Source organism: Aulonocara stuartgranti, assembly GCF_965226115.1.
Source record: "Aulonocara stuartgranti genome assembly, chromosome: 12".
NCBI classification, from domain to species: Eukaryota; Metazoa; Chordata; class Actinopteri; order Cichliformes; family Cichlidae; genus Aulonocara; species Aulonocara stuartgranti.
This window is the reverse complement of record NC_138948.1, coordinates 9,343,067-9,365,000: the sequence shown is the minus strand read 5'-3', so window position 1 is coordinate 9,365,000 and position 21,934 is coordinate 9,343,067. Positions and strand designations below refer to the sequence as shown.

The window sequence follows — 21,934 nt, the reverse complement described above, 5'->3', positions numbered from 1 at the left end:
CTGGTGGCCACAACACAGAGCTTTAGGGGTTAGGTTACATCCCGTGCTTATGTGTTGTTAGTGGTATGAGACATCTAGTGATCTAGCTTTAACTGTGTCCACATCAATTTTACTGTAAGTAACACTCATACCAACACCAGTGCATCAACACCACAAAAACCTGGAGATGACAAATTTGTTCACAGAGCTTTAAATTTTTTTTTAAAAAACACCAGCCATTTGGCTCTATTAATGGTCAGTACAAATGCAATCCAGTTTTGGTGTATTGCTTACCCTTTGTAGGAGTCGCAAGTCAAAAAAATCTTTATCGAGCATGCAGCAGCAAGATCCATATGAGCGACTCCAAATGGAGAGTGCATTTTTTGCATGAAGCACACCTGCAGTAACTCTTATATTCTAATTATTACCATTACAATTATTAATTACCTCCAGTAGGACTGATCAGGACCACAGCCTCTCTGCAGTTGTGTAACTCTGCAGCTCAAACAGGCGACCCACCCATGCAGACTCTAATTTTACCATTTTCCCTCATTCAACAGTTTTATATCAGTAGTGACTGTTCTATATAAACATTCATCAGTGACTTTAATATGTACACCACTCCAACTGCTTGTTAACACAGACATATGGCGCTGGATCGCCTGGCAGCCTTTAAAACAATTTCCCTTGGGATGAATAAAGTATTATCAATCAATCAATATATAAACAGCCAAACAATGGCTATAGAGAGAAAGAGAAACAGACAGGAAAGCCCAGCAATAAAAAAAAAAAAAAAAAAAAACCCTTTAAGGAAGCAGTAGGTGACAGTGGGAACGAAAAACTCCCTGTTAACAGGAAGAAACTTCCAGCAGAACAGGGCTCAGGTCATCTGCCATGACTGGTTGGGCTTAATGGACTGAACAGCCTGTAGAGTTTTGCCTGTGTGTGAGTCCTAAAGTCACTTTGTAATTTTTTCATAAACCACAACAGTTTCCCACTGCAGTAGCTGCAATGACGCTGTGGGGCACTGCTTCTCCTGCTAAACACCTTAACCCTATGCCGCTAAATTAACAAGTTCATTAATCAGCTCACATCTACAGTTTGCCTTTGTCCCGTCGCTCAGTAGTGAAGTGGATTATGAAATCATGCTACACGCCCAAAATTGAATAACAATCCTAAAAACAGCAGCTCCTACATTAAATTCTGATATGTTGACCTCCCTTAACAACAATACAGCGTTATAAAAAGCTTCCTTGTCTTCAAAGACACAAACAACTCAATTCAATTTTATTTATATAGCGCCAAATCACAACAAACGTCGCCTCAAGGCGCTTACAACAGAAACAGCGATCCAGGTGCTGAGAAAATGATACCTACACTACCAAAAACATCGGGACACGTGATTACTTTTATGATCTTTTATTCTTAAGCCCTTTTCAGTGGATTAACTTTTTAAGAGTCCACACGCTGTAAACTCTTTAATGTTTGACTCAACCATGCTGATAGCACCAGGGCAATATAACCTCTTACATAAAGCTAAAAAAAAAGTGGGAAACAGCCTACGCGGCTGTGACTTTCAGAAACATGTTGGGACTGCGGGGCTTTTGTATTCAATGTCTTTAAATGCCTATTAAACCGGAAACTCAGGGAATAACTGCCACCCTGAACCTTTATGATCTCTAATGTTACACAAACCAGAAGCTGCATTTCCGCTTTTGCTATGTCTTTGTTTTCTTCATTTATTCATTTAGAGGCAAAAAAAGAAGAAAAAGATTTAGCGCAAAACACCATGAGCCAAATTAACCCAAATTATTAGTCTGTTGTCATGCAGCATGCAGAAAAGGACGTTTAGCTCCTCACTCACCTGCGTCATTATGAAAGCGTCCCGTGAGGGAGGCGTTCAAGAGCGAAAGCGTTCAGCTGCGTTGTAATTGTTTATCCTCAACCCAGATTTAAATGTTTTGTTTTGACGTTATATAGAGGGAGATAACATGACCCCCTCAAAGCTAATGTCGAAGTTATAGTTAGAAAGTTAGTGTAAATATTTCCAATGACTACAAGTACAAATTTCGCAGTAAATACTTCTAAAATGTAACGTCTGCTTGGTTTTTTAAAACCCAAATCAAACATCTTCGACTTTAAGATATTTTCTTGTGAAAAACAAAAGCTATAAAGTCAGCAGAAATTTGAACCAGAAATGATTTTTGAAAAACTAATTTATTCTTCGGTGCTCTATGCTGATGCTATTTATTCTAGGTTAAATCTATGCGTTGGGTATGGATGGTGTATAAATTTAGCCTTTATGTTCTTGATGCATACTCAATCATCCAGGTAAGTAAAACGAAACGTTTCGTCACTCATCCAAGTGATGACGCTACGTCCAGATGAACAGAATCAACTTTTGGAGATATGTTTTGTCACCACTTCAAAGGTTTAAAAAAAATTTAACATCCCACACACCAAAATTTTAGCGATCATAAAAAAAGGATCCGAGTTGAAGAAACTGTTGCGCTTGGGGGTTGAGTATTCAAGAAAACGGTCAGTGAAATCCAAAATAAAATCAAGTCAATGGTGAAGAATATTTGAATTTGTTTTTATCTACAGACATATCATCAGTAGGTGCTCACATGTAAACACAGACTTGGTCTCCTCTTGCCACCAATGTTTACCGCTGAAACCTTTCCATCTCCCTACATGAAGACCCATTTGGACCTATCAGGTCATTAGATCAGATTATCCACTTGTGGCTTTGTGCTTTGATTATGTGATCACACCAAGGGACTAAAGACTAAAGCAGCTTCAGCCACATTCCAGGAGAGCTGCATGGTCGGGGTTGCTTCATACATGAAGCTTCTGTACAATGACCGGTCTAACTGACATCTTGCTGCTATTCTGGTGAAGGATGCAACACAGCAAAGGGCTTTTTAAACACTCAAATGAACTGAAAGCTGACAGCCAAATAACCTGGGAAGTGGTGACTGGATAAAGAAGGTGACTGCGTAAGTAAGCAACGGATTTCAAGATGTAATAGTTGAGTAAGTCTGTATAGATGGATTTCTACAGCAGCTAACTAAAAAGCAGGTTCAAACTGGGAAAAAAGATGCTAAACATCACAGTTTTGGTTCTTTTCTTATGGTCATATATTACTAAATTTTGTATCCACGTTTGGCATAGAACAAGACTTTAATTTGTTCCTGAAATGTGATACAATATGAAATAATCAAACAAACCAAACCATTCAGAATTCAATGCTCATTGTTTTATTAGATTTTTTCCAAATTCTCAATGCTGATTTGTGCCAAATGGTTTCCAGCTGTGAAGGTATTTCTGCCTCCTTTTTTCCATAGATTGCTTTACATAACCCTTCGTAGAATTCAGACAAAACAGTCCTGTGTGGCAGGATTGAGGCCAACCAGCGGATAATGAGATTAAAAGGCCACAAAGTCGAACGAGTTCAGTGTCCTCCAGCTCTCTGCCTACTGCTGCTGCTTCTGAGCCATGCTCAGCATTTCTCAGTGTCAATGAAGGGGTGCCTTAGAGTTAAAAAAAAAAGAAGCAGAGCTATTAAAAAACGTGCACGAAGCAGAGTAATGAACTTCTATCTCAGCCTGAGAACAATGTAGTGGCTTCAAAGCCTAAAACTCTTTAGTACTTAAGCAGTCCCGTGTAAATATGTGCTCAAGTATTATATCTAGCAGATGAATTACCCGAATGTACTCTGAATCCTTTTGCACTGATGAGATGATTGATTGGTCCTTTGAACAGGAACAGTCATGGGATGTGGCGTCACAAAGTCTAACCATCTCCACAAACACACCACATCCAGTGGAAGAGGTGATACGCATACACTGACATACATGGTCGATGACCAATCACGCTGATTGCAAAAGTTTTACTCTTTCCTGTTTTTCCTTATTCTGGCTCTTATGTGTTGTCTTTGTGTTTGTCCTTTGGTGTTTCTTTTTTCTCTGCTGCCTGCAGCTGTTACAAGTAAGCCACATCTGCTTGACCTTTTTTTGTCTTGTTGATGTTTCTGTTTGGCAGATGTTGGACATAAACTCAGACCTCTGGTATCTGGGTCAAGGTGGAAATATTTTTACTAAAAGTTGCAGATAGGATGTAGCTTTAATTGAAAAGTGGAGAAAGTAAACACCTGTATCTGTTTCTGATGATGGTTTTAAAGTCAACCATACAGATATAAAACTGCCACTATGCCTTTTTTAAAATTTAACAGTAACTTTACTCTTAGATTACTTGTAGAAATTCATTGCTAAGTGTTGGTTCAGGGAAGTTAGGAACAAGTTATCCAGCTAAACTGTTTGTTCCTCCAATCTGAATGGAAATAAAAGTGTTCCTGAAGTCCTTTAAGAGTATTTCAAGGTAAAAAAAAAAAAAAAAAGGATCTGAGATAATTGGAAGAACAGGGTATCGGACACCTATAACTCCAGCTTTAACTCACATTTGGTTGGGTTTTGGTGCCAATACTTAGTTACAGTTAGGAAGAAAAATATTTGTTTCAGAGGAGAAAAAGATCCTAACTTGTGTTAAAATTAAACCTTTTTCAATGTTAAACTAATTCAGAAAGAGACATTTTCTGGGTATCTAATGCGCTGAATTCAGCCCCATCTAAAGGTGATGACACCACATCCACTATAGTACCGCTATAGTATAAATACCCTTGTTTGGCCTCTTGGTTTATCCTCCAAGCACTATTTGAGAAGTCAGTTTAAAGCTTTCTCTTGTAACTTGAATGCACATCAGGAAATAAAAGTCTTAGAATTGGTAGTCAAGTCTAATAATACAAAAGTGTTTTGAAATTTTGCCTGCTTTGCTTTAAAAAGGTTTTAAAAACAGCAGATTTTTGTGTTGCAGCGCCTCTTATACTGTGTGTGTCAATAGTAGCATGTGAAAAAAAATGATTAAAATGTGAGGTTTTTCTTGATCACATGTGTTCTGTGTTTCAGCCATAAGAGCTGCCATCCTGATTCAGCGATGGTACCGTCAGTACGTCGCCCGCACAGAGATGAGGCGGAGATACACCTGGAACATCTTCCAGTCCATCGAATACTCTGGAGAGCAGGCCCAGATCAAGGTGAGAAACTGCTGCCACAAACCAGTTGAGACCTGAGTGTTTAATAAAAAGCAATTAACAAAAAAACTACAACCTTTTTGTCTCTTTCCTGTGCAGCTTTATAATTTCCTTGGCTACCTCATGGACAATTTCACACCATCGAGCAATGAACGTAAGACTTCTGCATTTATTCTGAGTTTGTTTTTGTTTTTTTCCTCTGTAAATCAAATCTCTGAGTTTGAACCATCTCCACCTTGCAGGAAATTTGATCTCGCACATCTTCAGAGAGAACGAGGTCTGCCGGGACGCAGAGTGGGAGAGGTACTTCTGCTACAAGAACATCGAGGTGCCGGAGATTTACTCGGGACCTCATCTCACCTTTCCTCTGACGGTAGAGGAAGCAGTCGGTCTGGTGGAGGCTTTCAGGAATAAGAAAGTAGGTCTTTTTGGAGAAAATGTTCTACATCCAAGTTCAGCACGTGCCATTAATTGACTGCATTGTAATGTAAAAAGCTTTATTTGCAGTGGTCCTAGTTATTTCCTATATGCTTATGACTTTGCTTTCTCTGTTTTGGAGGCCTTCTTGCTAACACGTTTCTCTCCCAGCAGCAGCTGCACTCACGCTACGTCCTTCAGCTCCTCTTGGAGACGTGGAAACTGCTCCGCATGTTGCCAAATATCAACCGTATCTCCACCTGCCACAGCAAAGAAATCACGATTTGTGGTATGATAAAGATATTCTTTGATAGTGGTGGTAAAGCACATGGAACTGATGAAATTTGGAAATATTTAGTAAAGACAATGAAAAATCAAAGAAGCGTTAAAATGTTAGTCTTGTTTTATTATAAGAAACTGGACTTTGGTCAATTCTGCTGGCCAACAGAAACCATTGTTTCATAGTGGAAGAGAGTGAAACATTAAAGTTGCAGAATTTAAATTAAAGTATAGATACAAATTAAGTGTGCTGTAAATTCCAGTCATTTTTAAGCCAGCCCCTTCTGTCCTGTTGTTACAGGTGATTTGCACGGACAGCTGGAAGACCTGCTGCTGATTTTCTATAAGGTATGAAAACTTAAACATTTTGAATGTGCTGAATTAATCCCAACTTTGAACCCAGAATAATGATTTTTTTCATCTGATGAGCTTTAGATACCATTTTAAAAAATGGAATTTACAAATCACGATTATTAAAATCAATAAAAATTCATCATTTTCATTGCTATCACTGCTTCATCTTCAAACCTGCTACATATGTTCAAGATAATTTAAGGATAATTTTCCAAAAATGTCCTTAAAAAATGTTTTTGTGTAGTTAAATAATTTAAAAAAGATTAATATATATAATTTTAAACTCCTGAGAATCTAATGATTTTCATGTTTTGCATTGAGGTGCTGTAATCAGAGTATTTGATGTGCTTCTTTGATTAACTTCTTTGTCAGTTAATCAGGTGGTTTTAGTTTCAGTTTACCTGCAGCTTTTTTTGCATCAGTGGTTTAATCTACTGTTTGGTTTGTTTGTATGTGGTTGATTTGTTTACACTTAAACTGCGGCTTGTCCCTTTAACTGTGCACTCCTTCGATCTTGTTTACGTGACAGAACGGCATGCCGTCCTTAGAGAAGCCCTATGTGTTTAATGGAGACTTTGTGGACAGAGGCAGGGACTCTATTGAGATCCTCCTCATCTTGTTTGCATTCCTGCTCGTTTACCCAAGTAATGTCTACCTGAACAGAGGAAACCACGAGGACCACATAGTCAACCTCAGGTGAAATTAATAAACATACACCACGTGTATGTATACACAAATTCATCTGTTGTCATTCAAACTTTTATTTCTTTACTCCTCTGGATGGTTTAGGTACGGCTTCACCAAGGAGGTGTTGAATAAGTACAAGGTAGGTTCATCTCATGCAAACCTGCACCTCCTTATCGCTGCTTTTCTAGGCAGCAGCAAATCAAAACTTACGTGGTTACCTTTACCCATGCCTTCCCAGGAAAGCTCAATCTAAACCAGTGTCTTATGTACATAAGACCAGTCACTCCTCCACGTTGCTAAGAGGATTTACGGTCATTAAAGAAGGTGACATCTGGTCTCTGTTGAGTCAGGGGGACTGAGCTGGTCCAAAGACTGACAGAAGGAATACAAAAACAAAACAGAGGTTTCCTTACTGCATGCTGTCTTAAGTTACAGTGCAACATCTCAGTCACACACAGAAATAAACTAGTTTTGTCTAAGGGTTCTTTGTTCCCACTGTTCCCAGTTGCAGGTGGATTAACCAACGGTAGATGGTTGGGTTTCTATATATAAAGCACTTTGAGATGATTAAGGTTGTGATTTGATGCTAAAGTTAGACAGATACTGTGGGTTCATTCAATCTTATCAACAAATGGAGTTTAATTTTTGTAAACTAAAACTGAAAATTTCATTATTTTTAAGCATCTCCTTGTTAATGTAACTTTATAAACTCTTCACAAACATGTTACCGCTTAGCAAACTGACTTTCTGTCTGCAAGGAGAGCAAAAACAAAGGAGAGAAATAAAAAAGCACTAACTGAGTAACTTTTGCTGATTGTGTTTTACATCAGATGCACGGGAAGAGGATCCTGAAGCTGCTGCAGAAGATTTTCAGCTGGTTGCCATTAGCAACAGTGATCGACCAGAAGGTGCTGGTCCTCCACGGGGGGATCTCTGACTCCACGGACCTCGGCGTCCTCGCCAGAGTTGACAGACACATTGTGAGGAACCAGCATGTGATGAGTAAAGCTGTTATTTACTCATCACTATCCTTGCAATGTGTGTAATCTGTGTTTTCCTGTTTTCCTTCAGTACATCTCGGCTCTGAGACCTCCGAAGAAGAGACACCACAGCTTGGCGGGAATATCCATCGACTTGGACGCAGATGTGGACACCGCAGCCATCAGCAGGGTCTTCCAGCGCCGGGCCTCTTTCACGTATCCCAAACCCATGGGAACCCGATATTGCTTCCAAAATCGTTCGCTGCAGGACTTCTCGGATCGGATCAGAGTGAACATGGAGAACCAGCTGGAGCTCAGCAGGAGGGAAGAGCCAACTCTGAACGCCCAGATCAACAAACCGGAGCAAGAATCTCTGTGTTTGTCCACCGACTCTGTCAGCAGTGACAACACCGTGGATGAGTGGAAACAGGCGAGTATGGAGCAGAGATGTTTTCTTAGAAGCTGCTAAGTAAACAATGAGTCTTTTGTGTCGGTGTTAGAACGAAATCAGTTTTATTATTCCCAAACTAGAAAAATGTAAACAAGCCAGATGTTTAACGGGAGACAGCTGAAACAGGGGGAAAAAAACAATCCACTACAAAATCCACTTTCTTTGTGTATTTGTCACATGTGCATGCTTCAAATTCTTTTAAAAAACAGACAAAAAAAACCCAATTTAATAAAAATATGTCTTTTTTAAAATGATGATGGGAAGAGAAAAAGCTAACCAAATCTACCAGACTCCCACCCTGATTAAATCATGAAGTAACTGTGATTAACCACATTTTTCACATTCACTAGCCACACTCAGGCCTCATTACTGCCAAAATGAAGGTTTTAGAGTGGCCTCGTCAAAGTCTGGACTTACATTGAAATGCTTTGGCATAGCCTTAAACTTTCCAATTTGGCAGAATTTCAAAAATTCTGCAAAGAAGAGTGGGCCAAAATTCCTCCACAGCAATCTGAAAAACTTGTTTCCTTGATTGCAGGTCATGCTGGTGAGGACGTTAGATTAGATTAGATTTAGGGGACAACTACTTTTTCATGTTAGGTTGGTAGGTTTGGATAGCTTTTTTTTTTCCTTAATAAATATTACTCTATTTACTCTTGTTGCCTTTGTCTAATATTACAATTCGTATGATGTGAAGCATGTAACTGTGACAAATTGTAGTAAGATTTTAGTAGTTTTACTCCCATGTATATTAAACAATGAAATAAATTCCCACCAGTCTAACCTGACCACAAACTCACACTCTTCACATATTTTTATACTGACTTACTATTTGTCAGAAGTCGTGACCTTTCACCTCACTCCTGCTCAAGTTATAGCCTGAAAGACAAACAGACAGTAATCAACGCTCACCTAACAGGAGGTGCTGTGTGTTGCCTGCGTAAGACTTCAGAGGCTGTAATCCCCCATGTCACTAATCTCTCTGCTCTGACTTCAGTCTACTCTTAAAAACTGGCTAGCTTTTTCCCCAGCTGGTGTTTCCACAGGTTTTTTTCTGACTCTTCTGTTTTATTTTTTATCTTATTTAATGTTTATCTTTTACTGAATAGCAGACAGTAAAGTTGGACTACGCACCAATGCTAGAAATGGTTATTAAATATAGTAGAGAAACTTTAAGACTTTGAGTTCTTTGTCCTACCAGATCCTGGACCTGCTGTGGAGTGACCCGATGACTCAGGATGGATGCATACCCAACGAGGTGAGGGGTGGAGGCTGCTACTGGGGCCCTGATGTCACCGAGGACTTCCTGAACAGACACAATCTGCAGCTCATCATTCGCTCCCATGAGTGCAAACAGGAGGGCTATGAGTTCTGCCACAACCGCAAGGTCAGCTCAGTAATCCTACAGCTCGCTGTCTAAATTCAGTACTTTAAAACCAAAATCAGCCTCACTCTAAAGTATCATATGTACCATAAACCTCTCCCCTGATCAGCATCAGTGTTTCCTTCCTCTTCAGTGACAGGTTTGTCCTTTCTTTCATTCACCCAGGTCCTCACTCTGTTCTCTGCCTCCAATTACTATGACGTGGGGAGCAATAGGGGGGCTTACGTGAAGCTGGGCCCTGACCTTGTGCCTTATTTGATTCAATATCAGGCCAGCAGCATGACGAGAGAGCTCACTGTGAGACAGAGGTACTACTAACACTCACTTCATTAGATAAATTCTTCATTATCAGATCATCTCTTCACTTAATTCAAACTTGGTTTAGTCTTAAAAGGCTAGAGTAGCTTTGCATAATTCACTGATCAAAATAATCCTTATATTGATTATGCAGGGCCTTGGTGCAGAACCTCAGTTCATCCATAGTCTGAAGCAGACCTTCAGACCTCTGTCCACAGTCAGAGATGTGTGCCAGAGCCAAGAGTAGAGAGAGTAGAAAAAACTGTTTGCTATGGACCCGTTAAAGCAGACTGAAGCCTGAGATACACTAACTTTCTAATGTCAGACTTTGGCCACATTTAATATGACTAGCATCCATTATAACAGAATACACAGGCCAGATAATAAGGGGAAGTACAATAGGCTCCCTTTAAACAGACAATAAGGAAGCTTTATGAAACTGTCTACACAGCTTATCTACATTATTAACTTTAAAAATTCACAAATTAAGCACCTGAAATGTTTCTGACGTTGATGAGAAACCGTTTTTGCCTCTTTCTTTGATAACCATTGTTTGCCACGCTGTTGTGTTTGCCGTTCGTCACCTGCAGTGTTGGGCGAACCGAGCGCTCAGCTCTCAGAGTCCTGAGGGAGCAGCTGTTTGCGCACAAGTCTGACCTCCTCTGTGCCTTCAGAAAGTTTGACAGCGAGAACAAAGGTGTGTGTAGTTTGAGTTTCATAAACTGATTCATTCCTCATCAGATCAGTCTTTACTTTTTGTTGCAGATCTTTCCTTCTTTTTTTCCCATGTAGTTCTCAAGAGATATTCACTTGCTGGAAAGAAATATGAGCCCACACCTTTGTGTTTGTGTGGAACATAATGATCCCCATGCAGGATGAAAACAACGTGTGGGCTGGGTGAAAGTCTAGCTCAGAAGATTTCAGAGTTTCACAGAAACTTCTGTTTCAGGGATTTAATTTCACTTACAATAGACAAACAGCTTTGCCTAACACAAAATAGTGTGAAAAAAAAGGTACTTGGATGGATGTTGTTGGGCTTTTCAACATATTTTTGGATAAGCAAACATTTGATTCTCTTTGAAACACAGCCTACAAGTAAAGGTAGTTTATTAATTATTTTACACACAGAATTGGAAAAACTTGAAAACAGAACTGAGTTAGCTTTTGGTTAGCTCTCACAGTCTTCCTGATGCAGAGAAAAAGCCTGCTGTTTACATTTTCTGGGCTTTAATGTGTCACAAAATAACAAAGTATAATATTTTAGTGTGAATGTTTTCAAACTGTGTGGCAAAATACTTCTTAGATATAATCTAGACAAGGTAGACAGTGATCAAACTTGGATTAGAGCTTTGCGCTCTTATAATTAGTATGACCTTTCACCTCTATTAGGTCTGCTGTCTCTGAACGACTGGGCCTCTGCAGTGGAGAGTGTGATGCATCTGGATCTGCCCTGGAGGATGCTTCGCTCTCAGCTGGTCACCTGCAAGAACAGCGAAGGCACGATAGACTACTACGAGTGGTTCAACGAGCTTGCCATTACAGGATCCAAAACAGATGTAAGAACTCACCGGCTCTGTCTTAGCTGATGTAGCAATGTTTACATGAAAATGCAATAATGTAATATGGAGAAACTTTAGAAAAGGGATCTTTATACCGAGATTCAGGGAGTTGTAGAGAAGTAGAAAAGATAAATTGCCCTTCCACCCTTGAAATTGGTTAAATGGATACAAAGGAACATTGATTTGTGTCCTTTTCCTGGCACGGTGTGTATTCCGTGGCGTCATGCTGCTGTCATGTGTTGTTGACTTAAATTATTTGTAAAGGATACACCTGTGTATCATTGATTACAGGTTTCCTTGTAACCTTCCTGTCTACCCAAGTAGAATGAGTTAGGAATGAGTTGCTTCAAGATGGCACAGTGAGATAGATTTCCAGGTCACAGGCAGGAAAACAGGGGAGGCGAGGATGGACAAAATAGGGAAATGAGACGCCCCTTGACACCAACTTGAGACAATAAATGTCAGAAGTCAATTAAGTAACGTGACCTCTTTCAGAACACTCTAGGATTGACCTTTGTTTTTGTTTTGCCTTTTGGGAAAAGGTGAAAACCTCCCTAAAGATGACTAAGAACATCTTTACCAGAATCCTAAAATTAACATCTGCGTGGGAATAAATCTTTTCAGTTGCCAGGTTGTATTCAAACAGAGTTTTGCTGCTTAAACAACATTATTTTTCTGACCAATCTGAAAGATGCTGCATATAAAATATCACCAGAATGCTGCAGATGTTCCTTTTTGTACTTTATTTGTGTTGTTTTATGAATATGAGACTTTCTTCTTTTGGTCTTTGCAGCATATTGACCAGAGTCTGCTGGAAACGTTGTATCGCCACCGCTCCACTTTGGAGACAATCTTCAGGATTGTAGACACGGACAACTCAGGTAAAACACCCACTGTTTATTGCTGTTCGATGCAGAAGCAAATCTGCTAATGGAATATATTACCCTTAGATTGCTCAGTTTTGCATCATTCCCAAGTAACAGCACAGAGAAAAAATACATGTTTAAGTCCTTTCTATCACACACATTCACACTCCAATGGATGAGCAACTTGGGGTTTGTATCTCGCCCAAGGATATTTGGCAAGCAGACTGGAGCAGCCAGTGATCAACCCACCAACTTTCTGATTAGTAGATGACCTACTCTACCTCCTGAGCTGCAACCAAATGCACTCAGTCAGAAATATAGTGATTATATAACTTCAATTAAATGTCAGTTTTTGCCTTAAAACATTTAATTTACTAATTACATAGTAATATGTGCCTAATATTAATATATAACAGGTGCCAGATTTAATTTCAAAAGACATGAAAGAAATACTTTTCTTCATTAAATAACTAAAATGTCTCTGTATGTATTGTGGCTTTGGATTTTTACCTTATTGAGATAATTGTTTTGTCATATTTACTCTGCACACTTTTCTCTTGATTTATTTGTTATATATTAGTTATGTTTAACTTAATTTTTAACTGCTGCCAAAGGAAAAAGGAATTACTTAACTTTTATAATCTACATAGATGATTGAGAGACGGAGTAAAGTGTGTCAGGGCTCTGATGTGTCTGTGGGAGACGTCTGCTGAGCTTAGCCTCTGTTAATCCACCTGTAGCGTGCGAAACAGGCAGCAGGAGGTTACAGTCGCCTGATTCCTAACGATGACTAACCCACTGATCTACTAGTCTTTTCATCCCGCCTCTCTGATCACATGCAAACACAGACAGCAACACTTTTCTTTAACAGTTTCTGCCTATTACTCCTTTTTGAACCTCTAATCTCCTCCTCCTTCTCCTCCACCTCAGGGTTCATCAGCATGCAGGACTTCCGTCAGACCTGGAAGCTGCTGAGCGTCTACCTGAAAATGGAGATCACCGACGAGGCCATCTCCGACCTGGCCGTCACAATTGACAGCAACCATGACGGCAGCATAGACATTGACGAGTTCATGGAGGCCTTTCGGCTCACGGACAAGAAGAGCCGGCTGGAACGAGGACGCAGCATGTTCATGGGCACGGCCTCCGACCTCACCAAGCTGGAGGGAGATCCCAACATTTGATGAAAAAGCGTGTTAAACAGATAGCTCGGCGTCCAGCAGAGGGGAGGAGAGGGAGCTGCAGCCAACGCAAGCTGCTTTTAATGACGCACATAAAGATGCAGGATGATGCTGAGCAACAGCCGCCTGGATCACAGGGGATTAGGAGGAGGTTAGAGGTCAGGGTGTTTGACGGCGAATGCTCATTCGAAGCGGAGGAAGTCTGGGCAAAACGCAGCAGCTTGAGCAACTCACGTCTCCTTTATATTCCTAAAATAGTCCAAAACTGAAAAACAAAAGGCATCTTATAGAAAATAACAATTTAATTAAATGCAAAAATGGGTGATTTTTGCATTTAATATTCACTGAATTTACGTTTAACAGCTTCAAATGTGACTCATGTCAACATAAAAAGATTCTCACACTCCAGATGTGTTAAAATGGACATGTAATGATCCTACTCGTGTGATGATTAACAGTTAAAACTGAGTAAAAGATGGGAAGGAGCACAGAAATAAGAATCCTTCAAATATATGAAGAAATGTGTTAAATATATAAAAAGTGCTTGCCAAAGGTTTTTGGGAGGTAGCTTATTGAAATAATTTTTCACATCATCTACATATTTTTTTTATGAATTTGTTGGATGTAGTGAAGAGGTATTTCAAGAAAAGGAGGAAGATAGGGTAACACATCATATGGATGGATGTTATCTCATGGTGGTGCCAGCTGAGAACGAGACAGGGTCTGGATGGTGGGGAACAGTTACCAGATGATTGGGAAAGAACAGACTCGCTAAAGGAGTCTCGGAGAGTAAGAAGAGGATGGAGGGAATGGAGATCAAGTGTACCGGTACAAGTTATTAAAGAACAGGGGAGCTGCAGTAACCACAGTGGGATAAGGTTATTGGAGACCATGAAGATGTGGGAAAGACTCTGGGGTGACTGTCAGTGATTTTTGCTTTGAGAGTGTTGATTGAGATGTATACAGGAGGTCAGAAGGAGTTGCATCTAGGAGGAATCCTGGAGAATTTTTTTTAAATATCTGCAACTTACTGGTGCCTTAGCAGCAGCAGCACTTGAAATGTCGCGTGGACTGATAATATTTTCTGTGAGCGTGGTGGGATTGCTCCTCCTGTCGGGCAGCAAACGAGCCCCCAACCCGTCCAGAATGGAGAACTCATGATTTTATTCATTTGACTCATAGGATGTATATCTACCTCCAGTTTCTGAAGTTTAAAGGTGTAGTCTGAGAATTTGGGAGTTATGCTTATTATGTTATCTCAGCTGAGCATAAAGACAGGAAATGGAAAGTAACAGCTCGCCTGGTCTCGCTATAAGGAAACCAAAATCACCTAAATTCACCCTAAAAACACACTCTGTAATGCCAAAGCTGAAGATGGTCACAATTTTGTAAGTTATGACATCATTACAGCTACATGTTCACAGAATAACCAGTTACTAATACTACTAACATGTTAAATTCAAAGTAGTGTAATGTTACTTTATCAAAAGTAACATTTTTACATTGTAAGTGTAACATATACACAACATTGTTCTGTAACACTGCAGTGACTCAGTGTGGGTTAGAAATAAGTGACTTGATATTTCAGCAGATGTAAGATGTTATCTGTGTGGGTGATATCTTCTGAAGATCAGTAACACATTTGTTTCTTTTATACAGTGTAAAAGATAAACATTTCTAGGCCTGTTGCAGACGGGAGTAATTTATTTCATCGGTGAGAATTAAAGTAAGAAATATGGTCCTGGGTGAATCCTGAAATGAATCCTGAATTACAGGAAAATTCTACAACAGCAAATATGGCATCAGAAACTTAACTTCCGGGAAAGGAAAAAGCTTTTTAAGGAAAGCTTTTTAACCCATTTTCATCAGATTGGACTGCTGATTGCAAACATGTAGTTTTTAATCCCGGCACTACCTTTAAAATTAAAGCTCATTTTAATTTTGCATTGCAATAACTGCATGAACAGGTGGCCAGAGGCATTTCAAGATAACTGTTGAGCCCTGAGAGAGCATACAGAGCAGGACAGCTGTTTTCAATCTTCATGGTAAGCTAAGCATCCAAATAGTAGTAGTGTTTAAATGATTGATCATTTTTTAACAGTAAATCCAACATTGTGCAGGACTTGTTCCGTCAAGGCGTGATGTATTTTTTAGTTTAATCTGTTGTTCCACATTTCTGAGTATTATCAATTGCAACTAAAAGAGTCAGTGAGTCCGTGTGAATGTGAATTTTACTGTCTTTTTTTCTAGTATGTTGACCATGTAAAACCTTTCCTGTAAATAAAAAAAGTGAGTCATGTCTTACTTTCATAAGACGTATGTGGAAAAAATGTTCAGTTGTTGCAGTTGAAGGTATGTAATTAGTTTCTAATTTGTTTAATTAAGGTAGCAGTTTTTTATTCATTTATTTCTCATCCTTATTATTTAAGAGCAAACATAAAACTCAAAATTTCCCTTGCAATCAATGGCAATTCTAGAAACCTTTGTCATTACTAAATGCTTTATTTTCTTTCTGCTCGGCCTATAGTTGCTGTTTGCTTGTGGGTCTCTCTGCTTTCAGTTTTGTATTTAATACCTGAAAAAACAGCTTCATTGGGTTGAGTTCAGGTGATTGACTTTGCCATTGAAGAATATCTCATTTTCTGCATTGTTTGGGTTATTGTCCATGTATACCTATCAGCTGTCACATTATCAGTAAACACCAGTTTCCACTGGTTCCACTGGCAGCCATACGTGCCCATGCCATAACATTACCTCTACAATGTTTGACAGACAACATGCTTTTCTTCGGATCATGGGCTGTTTTTTCTCCTCCCCCTCTTTCCTTTTTCCATCATAAAGGTACAAGGTAACTTTGATTTCTTCTGTCCAAACACTGTTTTTTGTTTTTTTGTTTTTTCCAGAGTTCTGCAGTTTCTTCTAGATGTTTTCTGGCAAAGTCCAATTTGACCTTCTTGTTCTTGTGGTTTGCACCTTTTTGAAAACTGGCTCCTTAGATGACTGTCGATTTTATAATAACATACCTAACTCCACAAGAGTTTTCTTGAGTTGTGAAGCTGATTTTAAACCTGGAAAGAATTCAGTTATTATTTCTTCTTTTTAAGACTTTACCAAGTAGCTAATTTCGCCACTCCTCAAATTTTTACATTTACCCTGTTAGGTTAGTTTTGTTTTTCCAGCCTAATGGTGGCCTCCATTACTTGGTCCTCATACTGAGGATTCCAGTGAAAAGCTACTAAATGAAACTTCAACACATGGAATCCACTCCAGATCTTTTATCTTCTTATCTTCCTAAGAACCAATAGAAAGGACACAATGAAAAGGATGGGTCTCATGTCTCTAGTCCACTAAGATAAAGTTCTTGTATAATTTAATACACTTTATTTTTTTTACTTGCATACTAGAAAGTAAAAATAGTCAAATCATATTATAGTTTTTAAACGATTGACTGAGTTCACAGAATCACCAGCAGGGGGCACAACAGACTAGAGTACAGCTTTTCCTGCACTGCTCGGCTTCTCAGGACTGAAGAAAAGTGGTCACTATTTAAGAGACAGGTGATTAACACAAGAGTAGGAGTCATTAGTTGGGAAAGCAAACAATGTTGGGATTAAAAGCTAACACACCCTGAAGTTGAGCTGCAGCAGCAAACAGTGAATTTTTGTGGTTTCACTCGCATTATCTCCCTGAGCCCTTAAAGCCAGGGCTGTAGCTTTCTGCTCTTTTAAGTGGGTGGATTTTCAAACAGGTCCAGAGCTGCCTGAAGTTTCACAAAACAAAGTGTACACGTTTTACCTGGAGGAGGACAATTTGGTTTTGTTTTTTGCCTTTTTTGCACAATGTTGCTGGTAATTAGACACACCTGTTCAACTCGGTGCATTCAGGTAAAGACTGCAGTCATCGTCGAGAAGTTCAAAATGAGCATGAAAGTGAGGCAGAAAGGCGATTTAAGTGACTTCTGGGATTTTCCTGCACAACCGTCACTACGGTTTACAGGAAATGATCACGAAAAAGAGGAAATATCCAATGAGCAGCAGTTCTGTGGGTAAACATTAAAATGAAAGAACGGGAAACTGGTTTGCTTTCACCTCTGGGCTGGAAAAATTGTACAAAAAAAAAGAAAGAAAGAAAAGAAATCAGCTGAGGTGGGAGTCACAGAATGATTTCGTGATCGATTTACATCATTTCCACAAGGGATCAATAAAGTATTCTGATTCTGATTTTTCATAGAAATAACTCATAATAAAAATGTATGGAATATATTTTGTTAATTAGAAAACAAACGTAGCGTTAGAATAATATATTTCTGTTTTTTAAATGTGTAAGCATCTTTAAAAGTCCTATGAAGCGTTGTATTAGGTTCATACTGTGAATAGTAAAATCTTAAAATGGGAGAAATAGATGTTTAGCACTCAACGCTTATATTCCTTGTGTAGTTTTAAGGGATGATCTTGACCACCATGAGCGATTGTGGCAAATGCTGAACATGTGATTGAAAGTCATGCAGCTGGTTGTGGAGCTTGTTTACAGTCTGTACAGTCCGCACTTTCTCCAATCACATGAAGAACTGTAGAAGTTCTCCAGGACAGAGGAGCCTACAAAAGCTTCTCCTGTTTTAAAGGATGGTCACGCCCAGTATTGATTAACTTTGGTTTTCACTGTAAAAACATGTGAGTGATGACGTTATCCTATAATCGCAATTTTAAACATTTTAAAACATTATCCACTCCCCCAGAGACTGAGACTGAATGGTACCACCACCAATCCCAACACAGAGACCCTCTAACTAATGGGACAAAGCAGAAAGCAGTTAGACCCAGTTTTCCCAGAGTATTGTTCACAGTCTGCAGGTGGTCTTACAGTTGAAAAGCTTCTGGAGCTCTGGCCTAATGCACCATGTGAAAGAAAGACTCACAGTTTGATGGAGCATGTAGTGACGGGTGAGGTCGGCATGACAGATTTGCAGGTGGTTGACTATACTTTTAAGTAATAGTTAGTAACGGACACTTCGGTGTAGTTTCAAGTAATCCTAATATATCTGTCTAAACCCCCACACCATTACGCCACCACCAGCACAAAAACTCTGACCCTACCGTCTGAATGTTGCGGCAGAAGTTGAGATTTTTCACAAACAGTGTCCAGTTTTGGCGAGACTGTGTGAATTGTAGCATCAGTAGTGGCACCAGGTGTGGTCCTCTGCTTCTGTGTGTTCAGAAATGCTCGTCTGCATACTTTGGTTGTCACTATTGGTAATTTGAGTTACTGTTACCTTCCTATAAACTCAAAGCAGTAAAACCATTCTCTTCATCAACAAGGCGTTTTCACCCAGACAGTTGTCGCTCATTGGATATTTTCTCTTTTTCTAAATGATCATGTAGGAAAATTCCCGATCACTTTCCCTTCTCTTTCTGCTCAGTTTGAACTCAGGAGGCCGTCTTGACCATGTCTACTTGCCCAAATGGATTAACAGATAACAGATAGACCCAGTTTTGTGGGTTTCCAAGAAATGAGTCACCAAATAAACACTTTAATCAAAAACACCGAGTGTAACTGTAATTCAGCGGCTCACAGCTTTTGTTTTAATTCAGAAAGAAATTTTAGAGTCAAAACCAAAACTCAATTCACCAATTCCACAATCGGAGTATTCATCAGATTTTGCCAGTGTAGACTGTTTCTACACAGAACATTTCATGGTTTGTCCTTGATGTCTCACTGGTGTTTAATCTCTGGAGTGTTTAAACATTTCATTCTTTTTATTCTTCAATGAAGTAAAAAAAAAAAAAAAACACCACACAAGTAAAATTAAACGTACACTAGCAACTTTTTAAACTCTAGATGTGCAAACTGTCACTTAAAAGTATCTTCTTTTATATTGATGTTCTCTCGTGGTTCACTTTCTTACTTTCTTTTTAAAATGTGTCTTTGCTCTGCTCGCTAACCTTTATCTTAATTGATGTTTTTAACAAATAGTGAAAACTGTTATCACTTTTCTTTGAAGTTCAATGAAAACATGCATGTTTTTGTTATAGCCAATTGTTGGAACTATTTTTACAGGCTATATAGTTCAAAAACAAAACAAGGAAACTTTAAAAGTAATTTGGAATCACAGAAACGTACATAATTTGGAATAAAATCAGAGTACAAGTAAAGAAACTGTGGTTTCTTATATTTTGGGTTGATAAAGAGACAAGAAGTGTAGGTTTTACACTCAGTTGCTTTATGTATTTGGAGCTAAACAACGGCATCACTTAATCAGGAGTCCAGAGGATAATCTCAACTCTACTGAAGGTCAGTCAAGTCTTAAAAATGTAAATAATTAACATTTAATTTACCCGCTGAAAGAGAAAATGCGCTGACCCTGCGGACCCTGAAATGATCCCCTTGAAGGCAGAAATATATGATGTAAATTCTCAGAAGAGCTCAGGGAGAGGGAGCCGCCCCGAGGCCGTCAACACAAGGCTGCTGTGTGTACACATGCCATGTCCTCGCGGATTTGTAGATTTGTCTGTGATACAGGTTGACATGAAGGATAAACATGTAACAATATTTCTTTAATGAGTGCTGCTGCATTTAATTCGAAGTTACGCTAAACAGAAAAGTAGAAAGCTCCAAGTTGGAGATTTTCAAAAGATTTTTAGAAGATTAAAAGTTTAAAACATCATTTTAAGAGGAAACAGGTTGTGTGATCGTTTTTGCAGCTGGGATTTAGTTTATTGCTGCAGTTTATGATCAAGTTTTGTTTGGAAAAAAACACAGGTCCAGTTAAACTGAAATTAATCTTCCCTTTTCTTCCTTTTAGGTCAACACATTTATGATTTTTGCATGCTTTTGTGGACTCTCCAGGGCATGTAATTATTTGGAATTTAATGGTGATTCAGACCAAACATTAGCAATAATTTAAAAAGCATTATTTGCAGGTAAATTTTTAAAAGAAAATGTTTTGGGAACACATTAGCTAGTTTTAGGGGGAAAAGGTGTTGTCAATAATTGTTCATTGTATTTAACTTTTTGTAAAGAATTGAAACATTGTTACCACCTATATGTTCAAAATCTTTACTCATATTCTAGCATATGTGTGTTATGTGTGGAAGCTGGTCCTCTGGAAATGGTTGTAAATGTCAGTCTGTGAGGACGTTTAATTGACTTCTTGCTTTTGATCTATGCTTATAGATATTACAGTTGTCTTTATTTAGCAAGGCTACATTTGTTTCAAGCTTGTGGTCGCCTAGTTGAAGAAAATGGTGTGAGGTTATGATGAATGTGTTCTTTTCTCCGAATTTTGACTGCAGTCGTTGTCCATGGTGCTGATCAAAAGCTGGAAGGCTGCTGTTGATATTAAAGATTATTGGTGTATGCTATTATTTTTGCAGCACTCTGTGTTGTGTGTGTGTTTGTGTATGTGTTTACAAGTAAGACAGTACTGGTAAAGGATTCAGGGTTACCTGATCCAGCCCCAACTATAAGCTTTATGAATAGAAAAAGTTCGAAATTCCAATTGATAAACAACCCACAAAAACATGTCTCTGTGTGTGTTTTAGCTTAAAAGTAGTTACTGAGAGCATAAAGTGCTTACTGGCTTATTTGTTATTTAAATAAAACCATTTGCTTGTGAAAAAAGAACAACTGACTAGTTAAGTCATAAGTTATTACAGTTTTTTTGTTTTTGTCTATTATCACAGTAAAACAACATGAAACTCCAACTTTAGGCCACTACTTAAATATTAATAAGGAGACATCTCAAGACTTTAACCTGGTTTATTCAGACACGCAACACTAAACTTGTTCTAGAGGTAGGGAAATGTGGAAATTCCTTTTTAAAACAATGATTGAGGGCTAACTCATAACTTCAGTTTTAAGTTCAGTTCAATATTTTCTGTATTAGGATATAAGAAAAGAGAAAAAAAACCCTGGTCCTTATTATTTTAATCTGCAATAACTTTAAATGTTTTTGCATGACTGTCTCTCACAACATTATGGTCGAGTTTCGACCTGCTCTTCTTTACAGCGTTGCTTCAGTTCATTGAAGTTTGAGCATTCATTTATGCACAGCTCTGCTAAAAATCCAGCATTTCAATCAGGTTGAAGTCCGGACTTTGACTGGACCGTTGCAACACTTTGATTTTCTTTTTAAGCCATCCTGTTATAGATTTGCTGATGTGCATGGGATCATTGTCCTGTTGCCTAACCTAGTTTCAGCCAGGCTTTAGCTGTCAGACAGGAGGCCTCAAATTTGCCGCTAAAATCAAAAACACAGATCCATCCTGGCTTGCAGTAGTAGTTCACAACTATGTTTTTGCTAATAAGCACAAGTGGCATGTACATGAGTGCAATCTTTGATTCTGAGAAGCAGCAAAGAGTTTTTGTCACTATTAAATTAACCAATATTCAGGTTTTGTTCTCAGTCTTAAATT

The 21,934-nt window shown here is 38.8% G+C and overlaps 2 protein-coding genes across 3 annotated transcripts in view; one reads left to right on the top strand and one right to left on the bottom strand.

Annotated features, from left to right (window-relative positions):
- LOC309718660 (flavin reductase (NADPH)-like) overlaps positions 1-1,901 on the bottom strand; it is a 4,270-nt gene extending 2,369 nt beyond the window's left edge. Inside the window, exon 1 of the mRNA XM_082554125.1 lies at positions 1,844-1,901. The gene's annotated coding sequence lies outside the window, so the exon portion shown is untranslated. The remainder of the gene's footprint in view (positions 1-1,843) is intronic.
- Positions 1,902-2,695: 794 nt separating this feature from the next.
- ppef2a (protein phosphatase with EF-hand domain 2a) lies at positions 2,696-17,976 on the top strand. Of its 2 annotated transcripts, XM_082554120.1 has the most exons (17): positions 2,696-2,978; positions 3,745-3,813; positions 4,944-5,071; positions 5,168-5,222; positions 5,311-5,486; positions 5,660-5,774; positions 6,066-6,112; positions 6,648-6,814; positions 6,908-6,944; positions 7,636-7,785; positions 7,877-8,215; positions 9,438-9,623; positions 9,786-9,928; positions 10,508-10,614; positions 11,307-11,473; positions 12,270-12,357; positions 13,273-17,976. In XM_082554120.1, exons 2-17 carry the CDS (start codon positions 3,753-3,755, stop codon positions 13,524-13,526), a joined length of 2,220 nt encoding a protein of 739 aa, XP_082410246.1. In that variant the 5' UTR covers positions 2,696-2,978; positions 3,745-3,752; the 3' UTR covers positions 13,527-17,976. The 2 variants fall into 2 exon arrangements, with proteins under 2 accessions (XP_082410246.1, XP_082410247.1); XM_082554121.1 differs by lacking the exons at positions 2,696-2,978; positions 3,745-3,813 and adding an exon at positions 3,965-3,969.
- Positions 17,977-21,934: the final 3,958 nt, after the last annotated feature.

Excerpts from the sequence above, each read along its gene's own strand:
- ppef2a (XM_082554120.1), top strand. The coding sequence starts at position 3,753 with ATGGGATGTGGCGTCACAAAGTCTAACCATCTCCACAAACACACCACA. Across the intron at positions 5,487-5,659 it reads AGGCTTTCAGGAATAAGAAA|CAGCTGCACTCACGCTACGT; the intron begins GTAGGTCTTTTT and ends CTCTCCCAGCAG. Across the intron at positions 5,775-6,065 it reads CAAAGAAATCACGATTTGTG|GTGATTTGCACGGACAGCTG; the intron begins GTATGATAAAGA and ends CTGTTGTTACAG.